The sequence below is a fragment of the Chiloscyllium plagiosum genome, unplaced genomic scaffold (genome assembly GCF_037043375.1).
Source record: "Chiloscyllium plagiosum isolate Xiang-an unplaced genomic scaffold, Cpla_swu_hap1 HiC_scaffold_26, whole genome shotgun sequence".
Lineage (NCBI taxonomy): Eukaryota > Metazoa > Chordata > Chondrichthyes > Orectolobiformes > Hemiscylliidae > Chiloscyllium > Chiloscyllium plagiosum.
In genome coordinates, this window is record NW_028270164.1 from 38,696,604 (window position 1) to 38,715,983 (window position 19,380).

Below are 19,380 nucleotides of genomic sequence, written 5' to 3' on the forward strand. Positions count from 1 at the left end.
AATTGAAGTGCACAAGATAAATGAGAGGCATAGATAGAGTTGATAGTCAGAGACTTTTTCCCAGGGCAGAAATTGTTAACATGAGGGTTTATAGTTTTAAGCTGTTTGGTGGAAAGTATAGAAGGGATGTCAGAGACAGGTTCTTTACACAGAGTTGAGAGAGCATGGAATGTGTTGCCAGCAGCAGTTGTGGAAGCAAGGTCATTGAGGACATTTAAGAGACTGCTGGTTATGCATACGGTCACAGAAATTTGAGGGTGCACACATGAGGATCAGTGGTCGGCGCAACATCGCGGGCTGAAGGGCCTGTTCTGTGCTGTACTGTTCTATGTTCAATATTCTATAATGTTACCTTGATGTCTAGTCAGCTAAATTCACATTTTTTGCATCATTTTGTCCAATATTAGAAGCGCCACCTTGTTTTTTTTTTAATTTCCTTTCAGTACAAATACAAATTGGGTCCTACTTTCATGACATTTTAGATCCAGGGAAAAGTGAGGACTGCAGATGCTGGAGATCAGCGCTGAAAAATGTGTTGCTGGAAAAGCGCAGCAGGTCAGGCAGCATCCAAGGAGCAGGAGAATCGATGTTTCGGGCATAAGCCCTTCTTCAGGATTCCTGAAGAAGGGCTTATGCCTGAAACGTCGATTCTCCTGCTCCTTGGATGCTGCCTGACCTGCTGCGCTTTTCCAGCAACACATTTTTCAGCATTTTAGATCCAGGGGTCAGATTTGTGTTCAATACTGAGGGTTCCAAAGAAAGACAATCAGATTTTGTTAAACCCAATGGTAGGACTTAAGGGCAGGTCATGCTCTAGATTTGTCTCTTTGCCTGATGTCTCCTTTTCAGTGTGGTGGCCACAGGATCATCACTCTTCACTAGTCCCAACATTCATGTTGTCCACATAAATACATGCGCTATCACATACTTTTAAAAGTCAGGGAAAGAGGGTAAACAGTGACTCCCTCCCATCTAATCAATTATCTACCGGAGATATGGAGATCCAGAGCCATTGTGGATGAACCAAGTATATCCATTGTGCTTCCTTTGCAATGATAGCAAAATAGAGGCCAACCCTTCTGTTCTCAGACTGCGCACCTCTAGTGAATAAACTCCTGATTCTTAAGTCGGGTGCTGGGTCTACAAGATACCTCTCCAACTCTTCGAGGAGAAAGTGAGGTCTGCAGATGCTGGAGATCAAAGTTGAAACTTTATTGCTGGAACAGCACAGCAGGTCAGGCAGCATCCAGGGAACAGGAGATTCGACGTTTCGGGCACAGGCCCTTCTTCAGGAATTCCTGAAGAAGGGCCTGTGCCCGAAACGTCGAATCTCCTGTTCCCTGGATGCTGCCTGACCTGCTGTGCTGTTCCAGCAATAAAGTTTCAACCTCTCCAACTCTTCCTCCTCAACTTAAACGCTCCTTGACATAGGCTTCTTTTAGAACCTCCTTATATATCAAATTTTATCTACATGGCTGTGAAGTACCTTGGTATGCTTTCTTGTATTAAAGGGGCTACATAAATGCAAGTTATTGATTGTGATGGGTTTCAGACTGGAGGCATTGAATATTTGAGGATGTGGTTGCCATAAGTTGGCTGTTACATATTGAAATGGTTAAGCAGAGACGGAGAATGTTATGAGCAGCACTTCGTAATTGAAATGCCAGTGTTTGATTTCTCACTCAAAAAGCAACAGATGAAATTATACAATTTGCTTTGAACTAGTTTAGTTTAAAGCACAGTTGATGAGTTATACCCTTGCTGTGCTGAATGAATACAAGCCAAACCTGAGCCACAGATATAGGAGCTAATGGAGAAAGCCAGATTTTGTAGAATCAGTCAATCAATGCGTGTATATTTTACCTCCTAATACTGTTTTTTTTCTGATGCAGAAATGCTTACATTATCTCACAACTCTATAGAAAATGCATTTATATGTGAACCAACTGACATTTATCACAAGCAACTATGAACAAACATTTCATTCCTGAGACATTGGGTATCCAAGATGTGGAGATGCCGGTGTTGGACTGAGGTGGACAAGGTCGAAAGTCACACAACATCAGGTTATAGACAAACAGGTTTAATTGAAGTCACAAGCTTTTGGAGGGCTACCCCTTCAGGCCTGTTCTGCCATTCAAAATAATCATGGCTGACCGTTCTATTCAGTATTCAGTTCTCACTTTCAGCCCATAGCTTTCAATTCCTTTAGCCCCAAAAATTATATCCAATTTGTTCTTGAAAACATTCAAGCAAGACTTTCATTACGCAAGAAACTGAATGCCCCGGTGGTAAGGTGGTGTGTCTTTGTCTTATAGGTGGGATGTTTACACGGCCATTTCCTTGCCATTCAAGGATGATATTGATTTCTGGATGAAAATGTATAAGAACATTACAGTTGGAATTTGACTACTCCCCTATAGTTACAAAAACAATTTGCAACAAATTTGACCATTAAGGGATGATTTGCATTACGAAGTGGGGTGGTCAGTGCATTGTATCTTGAGTGGCATGTGACTAAGAAGGGGTGGCTGAGGTTTGTCTTGTGGGCAGTACTAACTATGATGTTGAGAGTTTTGTGTAAAAGGACAGACTGTTTCCTTTGTTCAGAGAGAGCTTTTTGCCACAACCCCTTAAGTTCTGCAAGGTGTGTGTTAAATGTTCCTCCAGAAAGCCTATACTGTTCTGTATTTAATAAATTTGGTTGCTTGTTTACAGAGGTCGGTGTGTTGCAGTTGCATCAAGTGTGTAAGAATCTCAAGAGTAAACGAACCTAACACATTACACTTTCTATGATCTCAACCTTGCAGAACACTTTGCAGTCACTGAAGTCTCTATGACGTGTTGAAATTTAGGTAGGCAATGATGATTTCAATTTGTGCACAGCAAATTCCCTCAAGGGACTGAAGGCAAACGTAATTAAGGCATACGAAATTATGAGAGGTATACAACACAACAGATCAAGAGAATCTTATCATTATTTCCCTACAGTCTATATCTTCCATATCCTTTCCCACAGTAAATACTGATTTAAAATATTCATTTAGTATCTCCCCCATTTTCTGTGGCTCCACACAAAGGCCGCCTTGCTGATCTTTGAGGGGCCCCATTCTCTCCCTAGTTACCCTTTTGTCCTTAATATATTTGTAAAAACCCTTTGGATTCTCCTTAATTCTATTTGCCAAAGCTATCCTATGTCCCCGTTTTGCCCTCCTGATTTCCCTCTTAAGTATACTCCTACTTTCTTTAAACTCTTCTAAGAAAGTAGGAGTATACTTAAGAGGGAAATCAGGAGGGCAAAACGGGAACATAAGATAGCTTTGGCAAATAGAATTAAGGAGAATCCAAAGGGTTTTTACAAATATATTAAGAACAAAAGGGTAACTAGGGAAAGAATAGGGCCCGTCAAAGATCAGCAAGGTGGCCTTTGTGTGGAGCCACAGAAAATGGGGGAGATACTAAATGAATATTTTGCATCAGTATTTACTGTGGAAAAGGATATGGAAGATATAGACTGTAGGGAAATAGATGGTGACATCTTGCAAAATGTCCAGATTACAGAGGAGGAAGTGCTGGATGTCTTGAAACGGTTGAAGGTGGATAAATCCCCAGGACCTGATCAGGTGTACCCGAGAACTCTGTGGGATGATAGAGAAGTGATTGCTGGGCCTCTTGCTGAGATATTTGTATCATCGATAGTCACAGGTGAAGTGCCGGAAGACTGGAGGTTGGCAAACGTGGTGCCACTGTTTAAGAAGGGTGGTAAGGACAAGCCAGGGAACTATAGACCAGTGAGCCTGACCTCAGTGGTGGGCAAGTTGTTGGAGGGAATCCTGAGGGACAGGATGCACATGTATTTGGAAAGGCAAGGAGTGATTCAGGATGGTCAACATGGCTTTGTGCATGGGAAATCATGTCTCACAAACTTGATTGAGTTTTTTAAAGAAGTAACAAAGAAGATTAATGAGGGCAGAGCAGTAGATGTGATCTATATGGACTTCAGTAAAGCATTCGACAAGGTTCCCCATGGGAGACTGATTAGCAAGGTTAGATCTTATGGAATACAGGGAGAACTAGCCATTTGGATACAGAACTGGCTCAAAGGTAGAAGACAGAGGGTGGTGGTGGAGGCTTGTTTTTCAGACTGGAGGCCTGTGACCAGTGGAGTGCAACAGGAATCGATGCTGGGCCCTCTACTTTTTGTCATTTACAGAAATGATTTGGATGCGAGCATAAGAGGTACAGTTAGTAAGTTTGCAGATAACACCAAAATTGGAGGTGTAGTGGACAGCGAAGCGGGTTACCTCAGATTACAACAGGATCTTGATTAGATGGGCCAATGGGCTGAGAAGTGGCAGATGGAGTTTAATTCAGATAAATGCAAGGTGCTGCATTTTGGGAAAGCACATCTTAGCAGGACTTATACACTTAATGGTAAGGTCCTAGGGAGTGTTGCTGAACAAAGAGACCTTGGAGTGCAAGTTCATAGCTCCTTGAAAGTGGAGTCGCAGGTAGATAGGATAGTGATGGCGGCGTTTGGTATGCTTTCCTTTATTGATCAGAGTATTGAGTACAGGAGTTGGTAGGTCATGTTGCGGCTGTACAGGACATTGGTTAGGCCACTGTTGGAATATTGCGTGCAATTCTGGTCTCCTTCCTATCAGAAAGATGTTGTGAGACTTGAAAGGCTTCAGAAAAGATTTACAAGGATGTTGCCTGGGTTGGAGGATTTGAGCTACAGGGAGAGGCTGAACAGGCTGGTGGCTGTTTTCCCTGGAGCGTCGGAGGCTGAGGGGTGACCTTATAGAGGTTTACAAAATTATGAGGGGCACAGATAGGATAAATAGGCAAAGTCTTTTCCCTGGGGTCGGGGAGTCCAGAACTAGAGGGCATAGGTTTAGGGTGAGAGGGGAAAGATATAAAAGAGACCTAAGGGGCAACCTTTTCACGCAGAGAGTGGTATGTGTCTGGAATGACCTGCCAGAGGATGTGGTGGAGACTGGTACAATTGCAACACTTAAGAGGCATTTGGATGGGTATATGAATAGGAAGGGTTTGGAGGGATATGGGCCGGGTGCTGGCAGGTGGGACTAGATTGGGTTGAGATATCTGGTCGGCATGGACGGGTTGGACCGAAGGGTCTGTTTCCATGCTGTACATTTATAGGACTCTATGGCACATGTGTCTAAGATCAGAGAATGCAAGTCTAAGGTAAGGGGCAAGTGATTTAGAGGAGATAAAAACTTTTCACACAGATGTCAGAAATATGGATTGTGCTCCCTGATAAGGTCGTAGATGCAGATACTTTTGTAATATTTAAGCAGCATCTGGATGGTTTCTGGATATAGGTTTGCTCGCTGAGCTGGAAGGTTCGTTTTCAGACGTTTCGTCACCATACTAGGTTACATCATCAGTAAGCCACTGGATGAAGCACTGGTGGCATGGCCTGCTTTCTATTTACTTGTTTAGGTTTCATTGGGTTGCTTTTCCTGTGGTGATGTTATTTCCTGTTCTTTTTCTCAGGGGATGGTAAATGGGATAAAGTCAATGTTTGTTGATAGAGTTCCGGTTGAACATCAACTAGCCACAAAAAGACATAATCCACTCTCACTAGTAACCTTACACACAAATGAGGCAGGACACCACTTCAACTGGGACAATACATCCATCCTAGGACAAGCCAAACAGACACGTACAAGAATTCCTAGAAGCATGGCATTCCAACCGGAACTCTATCAACAAACACATTGACTTGGATCCCATTTACCACTCCCTGAGAAAAAAAAAACAGGAAATGACATCAGCGACCCAAGGAAGCCTAAACACAAATAGAAAGCGGGCCATGCCACCAGCGGCTCACTGACGATGTTACCTAGTATGGTGACGAAACGTCTGAAAACAAAATCTTCCAGCTCAGAGAGCAAACCTACATCCAGAACCTCAGCCTGAGCAACAAATCTTCTCAAAAGTTGTTATCTGGAGGAGTACTTAAAATACCAGGGTGTAGTAGGCTGAGGACCAAATGCAGGTAAATGGAATTAGTGTGGTTTGGTGTTTGTTGACCTAGACATGGTGTACCGAGGAGTCATACAGCATAGAAACAGGCTCTATGACAACGTGGCAATAACTATAACCAATCATTCAATGCTTTCACAAACATATGAAAATGACTAGACCACCTTAGCCCTTTGAGTCTGCTCTGCCATTCACTAAGAGCATGGCTGATCTCATTTTAACCTAAACACTACATTCCTGCAAAGTTCGATAATGTCCCAACCCTTAGTAATCAAGAATATACCTATATCTGCATTAAAAATATTTAAAGATTCTGTATCCATTCCCTTTTGAGGAAGGGAATTCCAAAGACTCAACACTTAGGCAACTTTGCTCCTCACCTCTGACTTAAATGGGTGACCTCTCTTTTTTTTAAACTATGCCAACCCAGTTCTAGATTTTCTTACATACAGATAGAGAAAGTAGGAGTCACCCATTCAATCCTTCAATATGATCATAGCTAATCATCCAACTCAGTGCCCTTGTTTGCGCATTCTCCACATACCGTTGTTCCTGATAGCCTATGAACTTTATTCAACCCTTTCTTGAAAACCATTCAATATTTCGGCCTCAAACACTTTCCACAGCAGAGAACCCCACAGACTCACCACACTCTGGGTGAAGAAATTTCTTCTTACCTCAGACCTAAAGTAGCTATCCCATATACTTTACTGCGTTTGCAGCTTCTAGGCTCCCCAGTCTTCAGGCACATCATTCCTGTATTTACCCTATCGAGGAGAAAGTGAGGACCGCAGATGCTGGAGATCAGAGCTGAAAATGTGTTGCTGGAAAGCGCAGGTCAGGCAGCATCCAAGGAGCAGGAGAATCGACGTTTCGGGCATTGAGCCCTTCTTCAGTAAGCCCGAAACATCGATTCTCCTGCTCCTTGGATGCTGCCTGACCTGCTGCGCTTTTCCAGCAACACATTTTCAGCTCTTTACCCTATCTAGACCTGTTTGAATTTATATAGGTTTCATCGAGATCACAGAATGACTACAGGGCAGAAAAAGGCTGTTTAGCCAATGGGATTTGCACTGACCCTCCAAAAAGCCACTTAACCTGCACATCTTTTTGAACTATGGGAGCAAACTGCAGCATCCTGAGGATACCCATGCAAACACAGGGAGACCATGCAAACTCCACACAGACAGTGGGCCCATTGCTCAAATCAAACCCGGATTCCTGGAGCTGAGGCAGTAATTTTAGCCACTCCCTCTGACCTTCCCCATTCCGTTAAACTCTCCTGAATATAGTCCGAACCAATTCAGTATGTCTTTGAGAAAGCATGCAGCCTTAAATGAGATAAATTTGCTGCAGAGAATGTGGGAAAGTGCTTGGTCAGAAGAATTGGGGACTTCTGTTCTTTGTGTCAATGGATCGGTGTAAATAAGGTGATAACATATGTTCACTTGTGGAATGTGTGGCAGTACTTTTTTCCACACCGGAAGCTGGAGGCACATATTTCAGAATACGATGTTGGATAACTAAATTGCTGGTTTATATCAAAAACTCTCAACAAAACTCACTCAGTCGGAAAATAACTTGTAATTTAATAAGCTGAGTGGAATATGCACATAATAGAACAATCCTGATACATTTGCATGGATACCACACTGAGCAGATTTGAATTTATGAAGCTCAGCTTCCTCATCTTGACTGCTCTGGGAAGTGAATGTTTCATTACCCTTACAGGCTAGGAAAACATGAAGGCTGAAAGTTGGAAGATTTCATGTGTGAGTGAGAGAGAAAACATTCTTCTGTAAATTACACTCACTGATTGAAGGGTTCAAGGGACAGAGGGGGAGAGGGAACAGAAGCTGGTGGAAAGATTAACCTTTTTTGGTCTGATTTGAGTGAACACTGGCTTGCCATGGACTGAATGTTTGTATGTTGTTCCCTGGAGCTCCAGATCCGGGAAGGTTATGAATTTAATTTGCATTCTGGGAATCGAAGATGATTTTAAAAGAAAAAGCCATTTTGTAGGACAATGATATTGGCCATGTTAGCTGAGTAAGGTTACCTCATGTCCTTTCCACATAGTTTAGACTAGTCCCTCATTATAAGCAACAGTAAAGACTGCAGATGCTGGAAAAGCACAGCTGGTCAGGCAGCATCCGAGGAGCAGGAAAATCGACATTTCGGGCAGGAGTCCTTCATCAGGACCATTCCTCAGTCCCTCGTTATGATGTACTGTTAAAAGGGAAGGTTATCTAGCCAAAGCAAAGCAATCAGCCATTTGGGGCTTGGCTGGATCAAGATTTCCCACTTTGATGTGCACATAGCTTAATTTGTCAAGCGTAATCAAACCTGTCAATGAGTTTCTCTTCCTCTGCAAACTTTTGCCATTTTATTGCTGCTTATCTGATTAAGGACATGTGGTGTTTTTGTAATTTTAATACCAATTTCTGTATAAAGAGCCCTTATTTGCAACAATAAAGGGAAGTAGCCTGAGAGAGCTCTCAGGGGTAAGAGTTGGCGCCACGATTCTTCTAAAGGTTTTAGAACCTTAGATACCTGCAAACCAGACTTGAGCTACGTTATAGTGTAACACTGATGCCATTGGTAAATAAAGGTAATAATTTAAACTAAACTGTCTGTAAGAGTTTTATATTCCAGCCTTTCAGAGTATAATCTCTGGGACGAACCAAGAGAGGCTACAGTCAAGTCCATCAGAAATTCCCAGAGCTGTCTTGAATAGATACTTTAACATCTTCACGTGTCAGTCCTGCCATTCCAGAAATCAGGCTGGAAAACCTTTGTTGCATTCCATGGCCAGAATATCCTACCTCAAAGAAGGAGACCAAAAACGATACACAATATTCCAGGTGTGGTCACAACAACTGCTCATGTATTCCAATTCTCTTGTTCTGAAGGCTAACAATCCATTTACCTATTCACGACTTTCTGCATTTGCATGCTTACTCTCAACCTTTCTGGTGTACCAGGGCATCCAGGTCTTGATGCACTTCTCCTTTTCCAACTATCACAATTCAGATAATAATCTGCCTTCCTGTTTAAGTTACTAAAGTGAATAATCTCATATTTATATGATACTTCATTTCCCACGCATTTGCCCACTCAACTTGTCCAAATCACACTGAAGCATCTCTGCTTTGACACAACCAGCTTTGGGTCATCTGCAAACTTAGAAATACATTTAGTTCCCTCATAGAGGCATAGACTTGTAAAGCTCAGAAACAGACCCTTTGGACCAAATCATCCATGCCGCCAGATATCCTAAATTAATCTCGTCCAATCTGCCAGCATTTGTGCAGAAACAGACAAGCGAAGGATGAGTATTCATTATACAGTTGCTCATGATCAACAACTCTGGATAAAGTACAACCTCCTTCTACTCCCGTGACTGTGCTACTTTCTCAATAAATTTCTTTGCCAGGAAAACTCCCAATGAGTAAAGAAATAATTGTTAGTATTTCAAAGGTTAAGTAAATTCAGCATATGTTAATTCTCAAATTTCAATGGATTGCTCATATAAACACTAAAGGAAATGGTTTATGAATACAATTTCAAAGCATCCTATTAAATTAATTCTGTGTAGTACACTAGTTTCAGAACATATAATGAAAAGCACTCAATTTTTAAATAATCTTCATACTTCCTAAACATATAGTAAGTCTAACTACCAAAGAAAATCATCAAATAGTCACTTTCTAATATAGCAGTATTAATAGTTTAGTACAAAAGGCACTTCACTCACTGGCACTGATTATTCTGCAAACGCCCATGATGTAGTCACTGAATGTCATCCATACAAAAATAATGTACCATGTTTGAAAATAATAGCTCTCTAATTCAATAAACTGAATTGCTGCCTTCACACAGAGTTCAGTTGAATTAATCCTCATTGGAATTATTGAATGCTCATTGAAGCTCAATTTTATTTTACTAACACACTTACAAACTGCACAAGTAAATATTAATTGGCAAACTTGTAAAGCACAGGAAAACAAAGATGTTCTCTCATAACCAGAAACCTCATGACAGAAATGAAAATAGTACACATAGATGTAATGACACAGATCTCGACATATCAACATACATTTCACTCATTAGTGCCATTCTCCAGTGCCTGAGCAAAGAGAAAGTTAACTGTCGTAATCTCTTGCCATGGTCGTGGGTACATTCGCCAAGCTGGGAAGTTGATTTACAGATGTTTTGTCCCTGTCTAGATGACATCTTCAGTGCTCTGGAGCCTTCTGTGAAGCGATGCTGTACTGTGTTTTCTGGAATTTGTTTGTTTCCATTCCTACTGCGTCCAGTTGTTTGTTGCAGAAGCCAGTATATTGTGTATTTGTTGATGGAGCCTGTGGATGAGTGCCATGCTTCTAAAAATTCTCTGGCTGTTCTCTGTTTAGCTTGACCTATGATCATTGTGTTGTCTCTGTTGAACTTGTGGTCCTTATCATCTATGTATATAGCTACTAGGGACAGCTAGTTGTGGCGTTTAGTGGCAAGTTGGTGTTCGACAATGCAAATTGCTAGTTGCCTGCCTGTTTGTCCTATATAATATTTCATGCAGTCTTTGCATGGAATCTTGTAAATTACGTTAATCTTGCACATGATGTTGTAGAATCTTTTGTTGTGGTGAGTCACTGTCTGAGTGTGGCTGTCGGTTTATGGGCTGTCATGAATCCAAGTGGTCAGAGAAGTCTAGCTGTCAGTTCTGAGACTTTTTTTATACAAGATAGAGTGGTTAATGTGTTGGGTTGCAGCATGTCCTTGTCGCATTGTTTATCTGTGTGGCATCTGCAGATGAAGTTGCGGGGATATCCGTTCTTGGTAAAGACTCTGTAGAGATGTTGTTCTCTTCACAGGTCAGGAGTGCTGCAGTGTTTGTAGCCCTCTTGAACAGGGTCCTAATGAAGGTTCTCTTATGTGTGTTTAGGCAGTTGCTGTTGTAGTTCAATATCTGGTCCATGTGTGGCTTTTCTGTACACTTTTGTGGCACATTCACCATTCTGTATTCTTGCTACCTCAGACTCACCAATAACTCACCAGAACCATATCCATCATGTGCAAGACTAGCGTAATTTACAGGAGTCCATGCAAAGACTGCACAAAACACTACACTGGACAAACAGGCAGACAATTAGCAATCCGTATTCACGAACACCAACTAGTCACTAAACACCACAAACAGCTGTCCCTAGGAGCTACACACACAGATGACAAGGCCCAAACATTTGACTGGGACAACACAATAATCATTGGACAAGCTAAACAGAGGACAGCCAGAGGATTTCTATAAGCATGGCACTCATCCACGGACTCCATCAACAAATACATAGACAATACAAACCCAATATACAACGAACAACCAGAACCGGCAACTGGAAGCAGCAGGAACAGAACCAAATAAATTCGAGAAGGCACAGTACAGCATCACTTCACAGGAGCCTCCAAAGCACTGAAAACGTCACCTCAACAGGGGACAAAATATCTGCAAATCTACTTCCGAGCTCAGCGAACAAAGCCACAACCTCATCAACCAGCACCCGAGCTACAAATCTTTACTCAAACCTTGTCTTAATCTCTTTCTATAGATTAGCACACTTAAAACTATCTGGTTTTCATGCCTTTCTCATTTTGCATCAGAAGTTTGTGTAAATCCACTGTCAATCTAACTAAACTATTCATTAATACAAGGAAAACTGTATGCAAAAGTTGATTCTGAGAAACATATTCTTATGATTTGTCTACATCTGACATTTGGATTTAGTTTTAATGACCAAACCATGTCAATTTACATTAACCCCTTGAAAATGCAATCTAATTGTGTACTGTAAATTGTTGCAAGTTTAAGTGCCAATTTAGTGTTCTAGTAAAAAAAAAGCATGTCAATTCTAACAGCAGCGAGTTACTGTATTAGATGATAACATTGTCCACACAGACACAGAAGAAAAGCAATACCAACTACATAAACAATGCTGATTAGAACTGAGGCAGGTTTTGCAAAACTAATGTACCAAACTTGTAACCATTTTACAGCGTTTGCATGCCCCAAATACAAATAAACAAAAACTGAATAATATTAGCCTGTATTAGTATTTAAATGAATCTGATGACAACTCATTACAGTGCAGCAAAGTGCATCACTAAGGATCTTCCCACATGCTCTCACTGCATATTTAGGCTATGATTCTTACATTACTAAATCTTGGCAGCAGATCTCCTACTTCTCATCAGGACAAACAATTTTCCCTTAAGGTCACGAACCATTATTACAGCTGATAAACTTAACTGCTTGGTTTTAAACCATATGACAACATTTTAAAGAGATAGTTATGACATGATAACAGAATGAAAATACCAACAATTCAATATTTAGCACCTTTAACAAAATTAAACATTGAGATGCTTTACAAGACTATTATAAAAAAAGCATGACAGTACCACATAATGACATTCAAGTCAATATTCACAGATATGGAGAGAAATAGGTTTTAAGAAGTGTTTTAATAACAGGCAGTCAGGTAGACAAGCAAAGAGCTAGAAGGAACACTAAAACTTGGGAGCCAAGGCAACTGAAGTAGAGTTGTGATTTTAAATGCACAAGCAACTAGAATCATTGATTAAAAACAATTTTCCCCCTGCACTGCTTTTCAAGCTACGTAACTCCTGTAGCCAATAGAGTACTTGACTTATAAAATATCTAGGCGAAAGTGAGGACTGCAGATGCTGGAGATCAGAGACAAGATTAGAGTGGTGCTGGAAAAGCACAGCAGGTCAGGCAGCATCCGAGAAGCAGGAAGATCGACGTTTCGGGCAGGAGCCCTTCATCAGGAAATCTTGAAGTGCTTTTGGCCGAAACATCGATTTTCCAGCACCACTCTAATCTTGTCTCAAAATACCTGCCAAACTACCATGTTAAAACATAGTCACTAAATTAGTATAGGAACGTAGTGTTTGTTCACTTTCTTTTGACTGAAAATACTTTGAATTCCAAGTTTGCTTATGTTTGGTACATCAAAAACAGCACGTGGCGAAATAAATTAATTCATATCCAAATTAAGTGTCCTTAAATAGACAAGTCTGTAAAATGGGACTTTTGTTAACTGCAGCTCTAACATTTAAAAGCCCGATATCAAACACATCATAACGCAGAAGGACGTTTCCTTGTGTAAAAGGTACTGCACTCTATGTAGGAACCGTCACTGGTGATCCTAATATCTTAAGCGTATGTTTGGCTGCGGGATAACGTTGTATCCTTACTTTTGCCATCGGCTCACAAAAGGGGACAGAGGGAAAGAATCGGGAAATGAGGAGGTCAGATACTGGTGAATGAGATCACTGGAGACAAAATTCGTAACATCAACTGCAATTAATTTCAGTGAACGGAGATAGAAGGGAAACCTCAGCCCTTGCAGCACCAATGCGCTTGGAGAAAGCCCTGGACCACCTGCAACAACAGGGAATGCAAACAAACCATAACCACATTGATCGCACTGGCAATGGCACAGCAGTTGCCTGAATGAAGGGCGGGTCAATGGGGTCTCCTGCCGCACCGAATGTCTGCTGTGCAGAAGGGGAGATGGAGGACAACCCTATACATTCAGGCCAGGCCAGGCCAGTCGTGCCGGCCGTACCTGGTGCAGCGCCGTCAGCCCATCCACATTGGCGTAGTTGATATCAGCCCCGCGGTCCAGCAGCCGCTTCACCTCCTCGGTATCACCGCTCGAGCAGGCGGCCAGGAACACGGCACCGTCGTCGAACTTGACTCGGGTCTTCTTCTTCTTGAAGACGGGCGGCTCCAGGTCGGTCTCGGAACCCAGCCATCGCTTAAGCTGCTCCCCCCGCCGATGTTTCGCGTTGTCCGCCCGCTTCCGATCATCCGCCATCTTCCCACCGCACTCACTCCCCAAACAACACCCCGCCCCCCCCCCAAAAACAACAAACGGCCGCCGCCGCCGCCGCCGGTCCAGCCAACCCGGCGCGCGCAGAACCCGCCCCTCCCCCGCGGTCATTGGACACCACCCACATGCTGAGAGCCCGTCACAGCGGGGATTACTGCCTCCTCCATCGGTTATTGGATAATGCGCATGTCGATCAGTCACCTGTCGCCGATCAGGTTCGGATGCATTGTTTACATAGATTAAAACTCGCCAGAGATTCGACGCCGAGCACAGTGCCATCTGGTGTAGAGGAGGAGGTTGCGAATGAAGCAGATGCGCAGGTGTGCAGTGAAAGGTACATCCATCATGCGTGCAGCACCAGCCACTGTTATAAATAAACCTGTTTTATTTATCTATCATTTATTTTAAGTCTTGAGCTACCAATTTGACATATATTTTTTCGCTTCTGAATTTACAGTTCTGTCAATATAACTTTTAACAATCTACTTGATTTTTCACAGTTTTTCTGTGGTTAGCAACATTAGAAATCGAGCAGCAAAATAAATAAATTCATTTTTTTTAAAAGTCTCATTATTTATGTAAGTGTTTATCTAAAAGAAAGAGACAATTTTGATGTATAATGCTGAAGCTGTTTACAAAGGCATACATGGCCCTCAATTTTATCATCACATCACCCACATTTGTATAAAAGAACATTTCAAGAAGGCACTGCAAGTTACAGACAATTAATGTGGTTATACAATTGATACAACAGAAGTCTAGAGGGAATTTAATAAAACTCAAGGTGCATTTTGACTTGAATGGGCATATGCAATTAAAATATTATGTAAAGGCCCTAACCAAATACAATATTAGATTGGAAATTTATGCAAGTTCAGAAACTGATACTGGATTTTGAAATGTGAAAATTTTAATCTGTGAACAAAATCAAAAAATCAACATTGGTTCTTCAAAAATGATCTACAAATGAAATATAGCGTTTTGTCAGTTTGCATACTACCATCAAAAAAACATCAAATTCTGAAGAAAAATCAAAAGATCAACTCAGTTTTTCACTCTACAGACACTACCAGACTTGCTGAGTTTCTCCAGCCCTTTCTGAATTTATTTCAGATTTCTGATAAATTCGCTCAAAATTTAAAAATCAAATTAGGTGATCCAAAATATTTCAGAATGTAATAAAATATTTAATTTATAATCATGGATGCAAGATTATCAGCATCTTAAACTAGTGACACTTAAAAAAGTATTTCCTAAAAGAACTCATTAACATTAATTTATTTGTGTATGACTTGCCATTTGTTCAAGTTTCACTTCTCTTACTTCAAAATTCCAAAACATTTACATCATAAATGGAAATTGCTGATATGTATAATGAATTAAACCCTCAAAACGTAAGAAATTGATCCACTGAGGAGACTCAATTGATGCATGTTTAATTGGTTGATGCTCTAATGTAGATGTCTGTCCATAAGTTTATTCATGATATCAACTTATTGCTGTGTATGTCTGGCCACTAAACAGCTTCCTCTGGTCAGCTATTGCAAACACATGCATCTGTTTTACCTGAATAATTACTTTGACAAATCTGTCTGTGTGTCCCAAAAAAAATTACTCTACATAAGTGCAAAATATTTTTGAACCAAAGCTTGCCAGATTAACCAAATGCCTTTATCAAACACAGGAGAAATATTTTATTTGACAAATCAAAAGGGATTCTCACCTGGATTACATGCACTTATGTAATTCTATTTTGAATCATGTGTTCAATAGAGTACAAAGTAATTTTTGAAGCCTTTCTGAAACCAAGCCCACTAACATGTACACTTATCTAACTACCTTACATTCAAGAAAGCAGCTCACTGTCACTTTCTCAAGGGCAACTAGGGATAGGCAATAAATACTGGCCAGCCAGTGATGCCCACATTCCAAAAATGAATAAATTATTAAAATTGTACAGTACTAAGCCCTTGCATCACAATTTTTTGCATATAATGCAGTTACCTGGCAAAAGATGGAGAAATGAATTAAGCGTTCCAAATAATCAAACATACCTAAGTAATTATCAGAGTAGATACATAGTTCTTTGAAAGTTGTGCCACAGGTAGACAAAACGATTAAGAAGGTGTATAGCACACTTGCCAGCATTGCTCAGACTATTGAGTATAGGAGCTGAGACATCTTTTTGTGGTTGTGCAGGATGTTGGTGAGGCCACTTTTGGAGTACTGTGTACCAACTCTGGTCACCCTTCTATTGGAAGGATATTATTAAACTGGAGAGGATTCTGAAAAGGTTTACCAGGATGTTGCCAGGTCTGGAGAGTTTGAGGTATAAGGAGAGGCTGGATAGATTGAGACCTTTTTCACCGAAGCATAAGAAGTTGAAGGGTGACCTTATAGAGGTTTATAAATTTATAAGGGGTATAGATAAGGTGAATAGCAAAGGTCTTTTTTTCCTAGGGTGACTGAGTTGAAAACTAGGGGACATATTTTAAGGTGAGAGGAGAAAAATTTAAAAGCGTCTGGAGGGGCATATTTTTCTCACAGAGGATGGTTCGTAAGTGGAATGAACTGCCAGACGAAGTGGTAGATGCAGTTACAATGTTTAAAAGGCATTCAGATAGGTACATGAATAGGAAAGGTCTAAAGGGATATGGGCCAAATGCAGACAAGTGGGATTAGTTTAGTTTGGGAAAATTGGTCAGCATGGACTGGTTGAACCAATGTGCCTGTTTCCGTGCTATATGATTCTATTTAAATAATATTACATTCCAAAACATCAATATTTATTAAATGGTCACTGATGTTGTCAAACTGAAGTGAAATTACAAACTAAAACAATGCGCCTTTATCCTGCCAAGGGAGTTAAGAGAATGTTACAAAGTTAATCATCAGAATAAATTATCTCCAGATTAAGTAGCATTACGTTTATACTACAAATTTCTCAGGAATATAATAGGAGTCTAAAAGTAATTTACTGCATCAGCACTCAGCTTTGGTAGTGATAAAATTGAATTTTCTAATTTGTGATCTAATTGTTTATTTTTTGACTTTTTAAATTGATTAATAATATTAAAATAATAACAGACTTTTTAAAGAAAAAAGTCTGGGTTATTATTTTAATATTATAAATCAATAATAGTGAAATGCAACATAAGCACACATTGAAACAAATGTTCAAATGATAAATGAAGGAGTAGCAACCTTTTTAAATAGCAAACGATCAGCTATCCATTCTACAAATATGTTAGCCACCACCCAAATGTCATTGGAGATCTGTGATATAAGGGATCCCATCACCTCTCTGTGGATTCTGATTATTTCTAAAGTTGGTAACAAGATTCACATGGTATACACATGACATACTGCACCACATTCATTACCATGTAGGGATTTAAGTTTCATGACTGTGACAGGAGAATCAGCAGACTGCTGTCGTGTTCACATCCTTGAAACATGCGCATTCGATCAATTTTTGAAGCTATATCGAATGGAGAGGGCATTTCTGAACATCGCAACAATAACCTCAGTAGGAGAAAACAATTCCAAGTCTTTTGATGTTTGTCTTGTAGGGCCTTCAAACTGTGAAGGAGATGTAGCAACAACATGCTCCGGGACTCTTTTATCATGGCAAAGTTCGGTGATGCAGCATTTCAAATTGATTAGAAAACTCTCTCACCCTTACTGCTTGCCAAAAATGATAAGTTGACAAAGGAATATTTTTGACCATGTTATGAATGCACTTTCTGTGGCCATTAGGTTCTAGGACAGGATTTGAACCTGAAACTACATGCTCAGGTTACTCACTGTGCAGCACGAACTACCTCTTTCAGTGTGCAATTGTCATTCCAACATTTGGTGACTTGATTGGATTTTCGACCAACTCTAACCTTTTAATTTCGCATGTATCGTTTTGCTTTAATGCCTGGAACTGCAGACATAGAGTGATACAGCATGGAAACAAACCCATCGGTCCAACTGTCCGCGCCGACTAGACATCCCAATCGGACCTAGTCTCACTTGCCGACTGAAAGAATAAAGTTTCCAGTTTACAAAGCAGAACGTGTCCTTCAGAAACGTTTTTGATCCCATGATCTAAATGAAAGCTGTAGTTTCATGCTACTTTGGTTATGCCATCCCGACACCCAGTTTGATTCTCATGTTTGTTTCCTGTATTTTCATGTTGAACAGATCGATTTGCCATATTCACCTTTAAATAAATTACTGTCAAGCAATTTCAGTTTTTAAATTCAAGTGTGGGATCAGCACCAAAATATTCAAAGCGGGGAATGCCCAGTTTTGCTTTTAAGTGTGCAGGTGTCTCAAAGTGACTGACTTTGCTTTATCATTATCACGGTAGACAGATCTTGTTAAGGATCAACGCGCTCTTGTTTGACTTACACATTAACTAATCAATGAAAGTTTGATTCTATTTACCTAAGACCTCAATGATAAAATTCAGTACTGTACATGAAATGAAAATAACAATCGAACACCTGCAAACAATCTTTGTCAATGTGTGGTTTGGAGACAATTACCAAGAGGAACAGACAACGTTTGAGAAGTTTGAGGGTTAAAAGCTGAAAGCAGGACCTGTTTAATCAACATTCGCATAATCTAAATTGATATTTAAGATTTGAGCAATACTTAGTAACAGTACGGAGTAAGTTCAAAATGCCGCGTAGCCCCACAGTGAATTTTCTTCCCATTGCTACAGCTCAGCGAGCGCTGTTCAGTCTCCTGACGCCTAGAGACCCAGCAGCTGTTTTCAAAGTGACAGTGAAATGCCTGCAGCATACTGCCTGAACGCTCTCATTCGTCTACGTAGAAACGCCAGGTTTATAAAGGCACCCTGAGATCAGCGTTGAGGGTCATTTTTCAAAAAGGTGACCCCTGTCAGAATTCAGGAAGCTGCCCGTATCCTTCTTGTAAATCGTTCAGCACAAGGGAGAAATAACCTTGGCGTGCCATCTTGTGGAAACTTGCTGAAATACGGAAATGAACATTCATTTAGAATCCTAAAGACATTTACAATGTCACCCGCTGTCATAGATTCCAAATCCGCCATTAAATATTTCGATAGATTTTTATTTAAAAAGTTTCAGAATTGGGCCAATTTTGGCTCAGACAAAAGTCCATTGTACCATTAAAGAACAACAATTGCAAAGTGTTCAGCGTAACCATTGATCCCAGGGGAGTCAGTCACACAAGCGAATGTTCCCAAATTGAAGACAGTTTAGGCACTGAGTTGAATGAAACGTTTTCACTATGTGTTGTAACTCAATTTCAGTACATGATTTTTGTTTTCTTTTTAAAATGTCGACAGCTTGTTTTTAAATTACATCTGTTCAGTGGAGGAGAAGGCTAGCAGCGGCACTTTTCTCCCAGTCAATAACAGAGGGGCTCTTTAGCAAATATATGATTGGGATATTTTTGTTCTGTTCTCATTATT

At 40.5% G+C, this 19,380-nt stretch overlaps 1 protein-coding gene across 5 annotated transcripts in view; it reads right to left on the reverse strand.

Moving 5' to 3' along the window:
* The window catches only part of LOC122563241 (protein phosphatase 1 regulatory subunit 12B-like), a 288,710-nt gene extending 269,674 nt beyond the window's left edge, over positions 1–19,036 (reverse strand). For 3 of the 5 annotated variants that reach the window (XM_043716857.2, XM_087973633.1, XM_043716856.2), the window contains exon 1: positions 13,662–13,928. In XM_043716857.2, coding sequence (XP_043572792.2) covers positions 13,662–13,913 — 252 coding nt within the window. In that variant the 5' untranslated portion in view covers positions 13,914–13,928. Of the gene's footprint in view, positions 1–13,661; positions 13,929–18,575 lie in introns of those variants that run through there. The other 2 variants (XM_087973634.1, XM_087973635.1) reach the window with 2 other exon arrangements.
* Between the last annotated feature and the right edge of the window lie 344 nt (positions 19,037–19,380).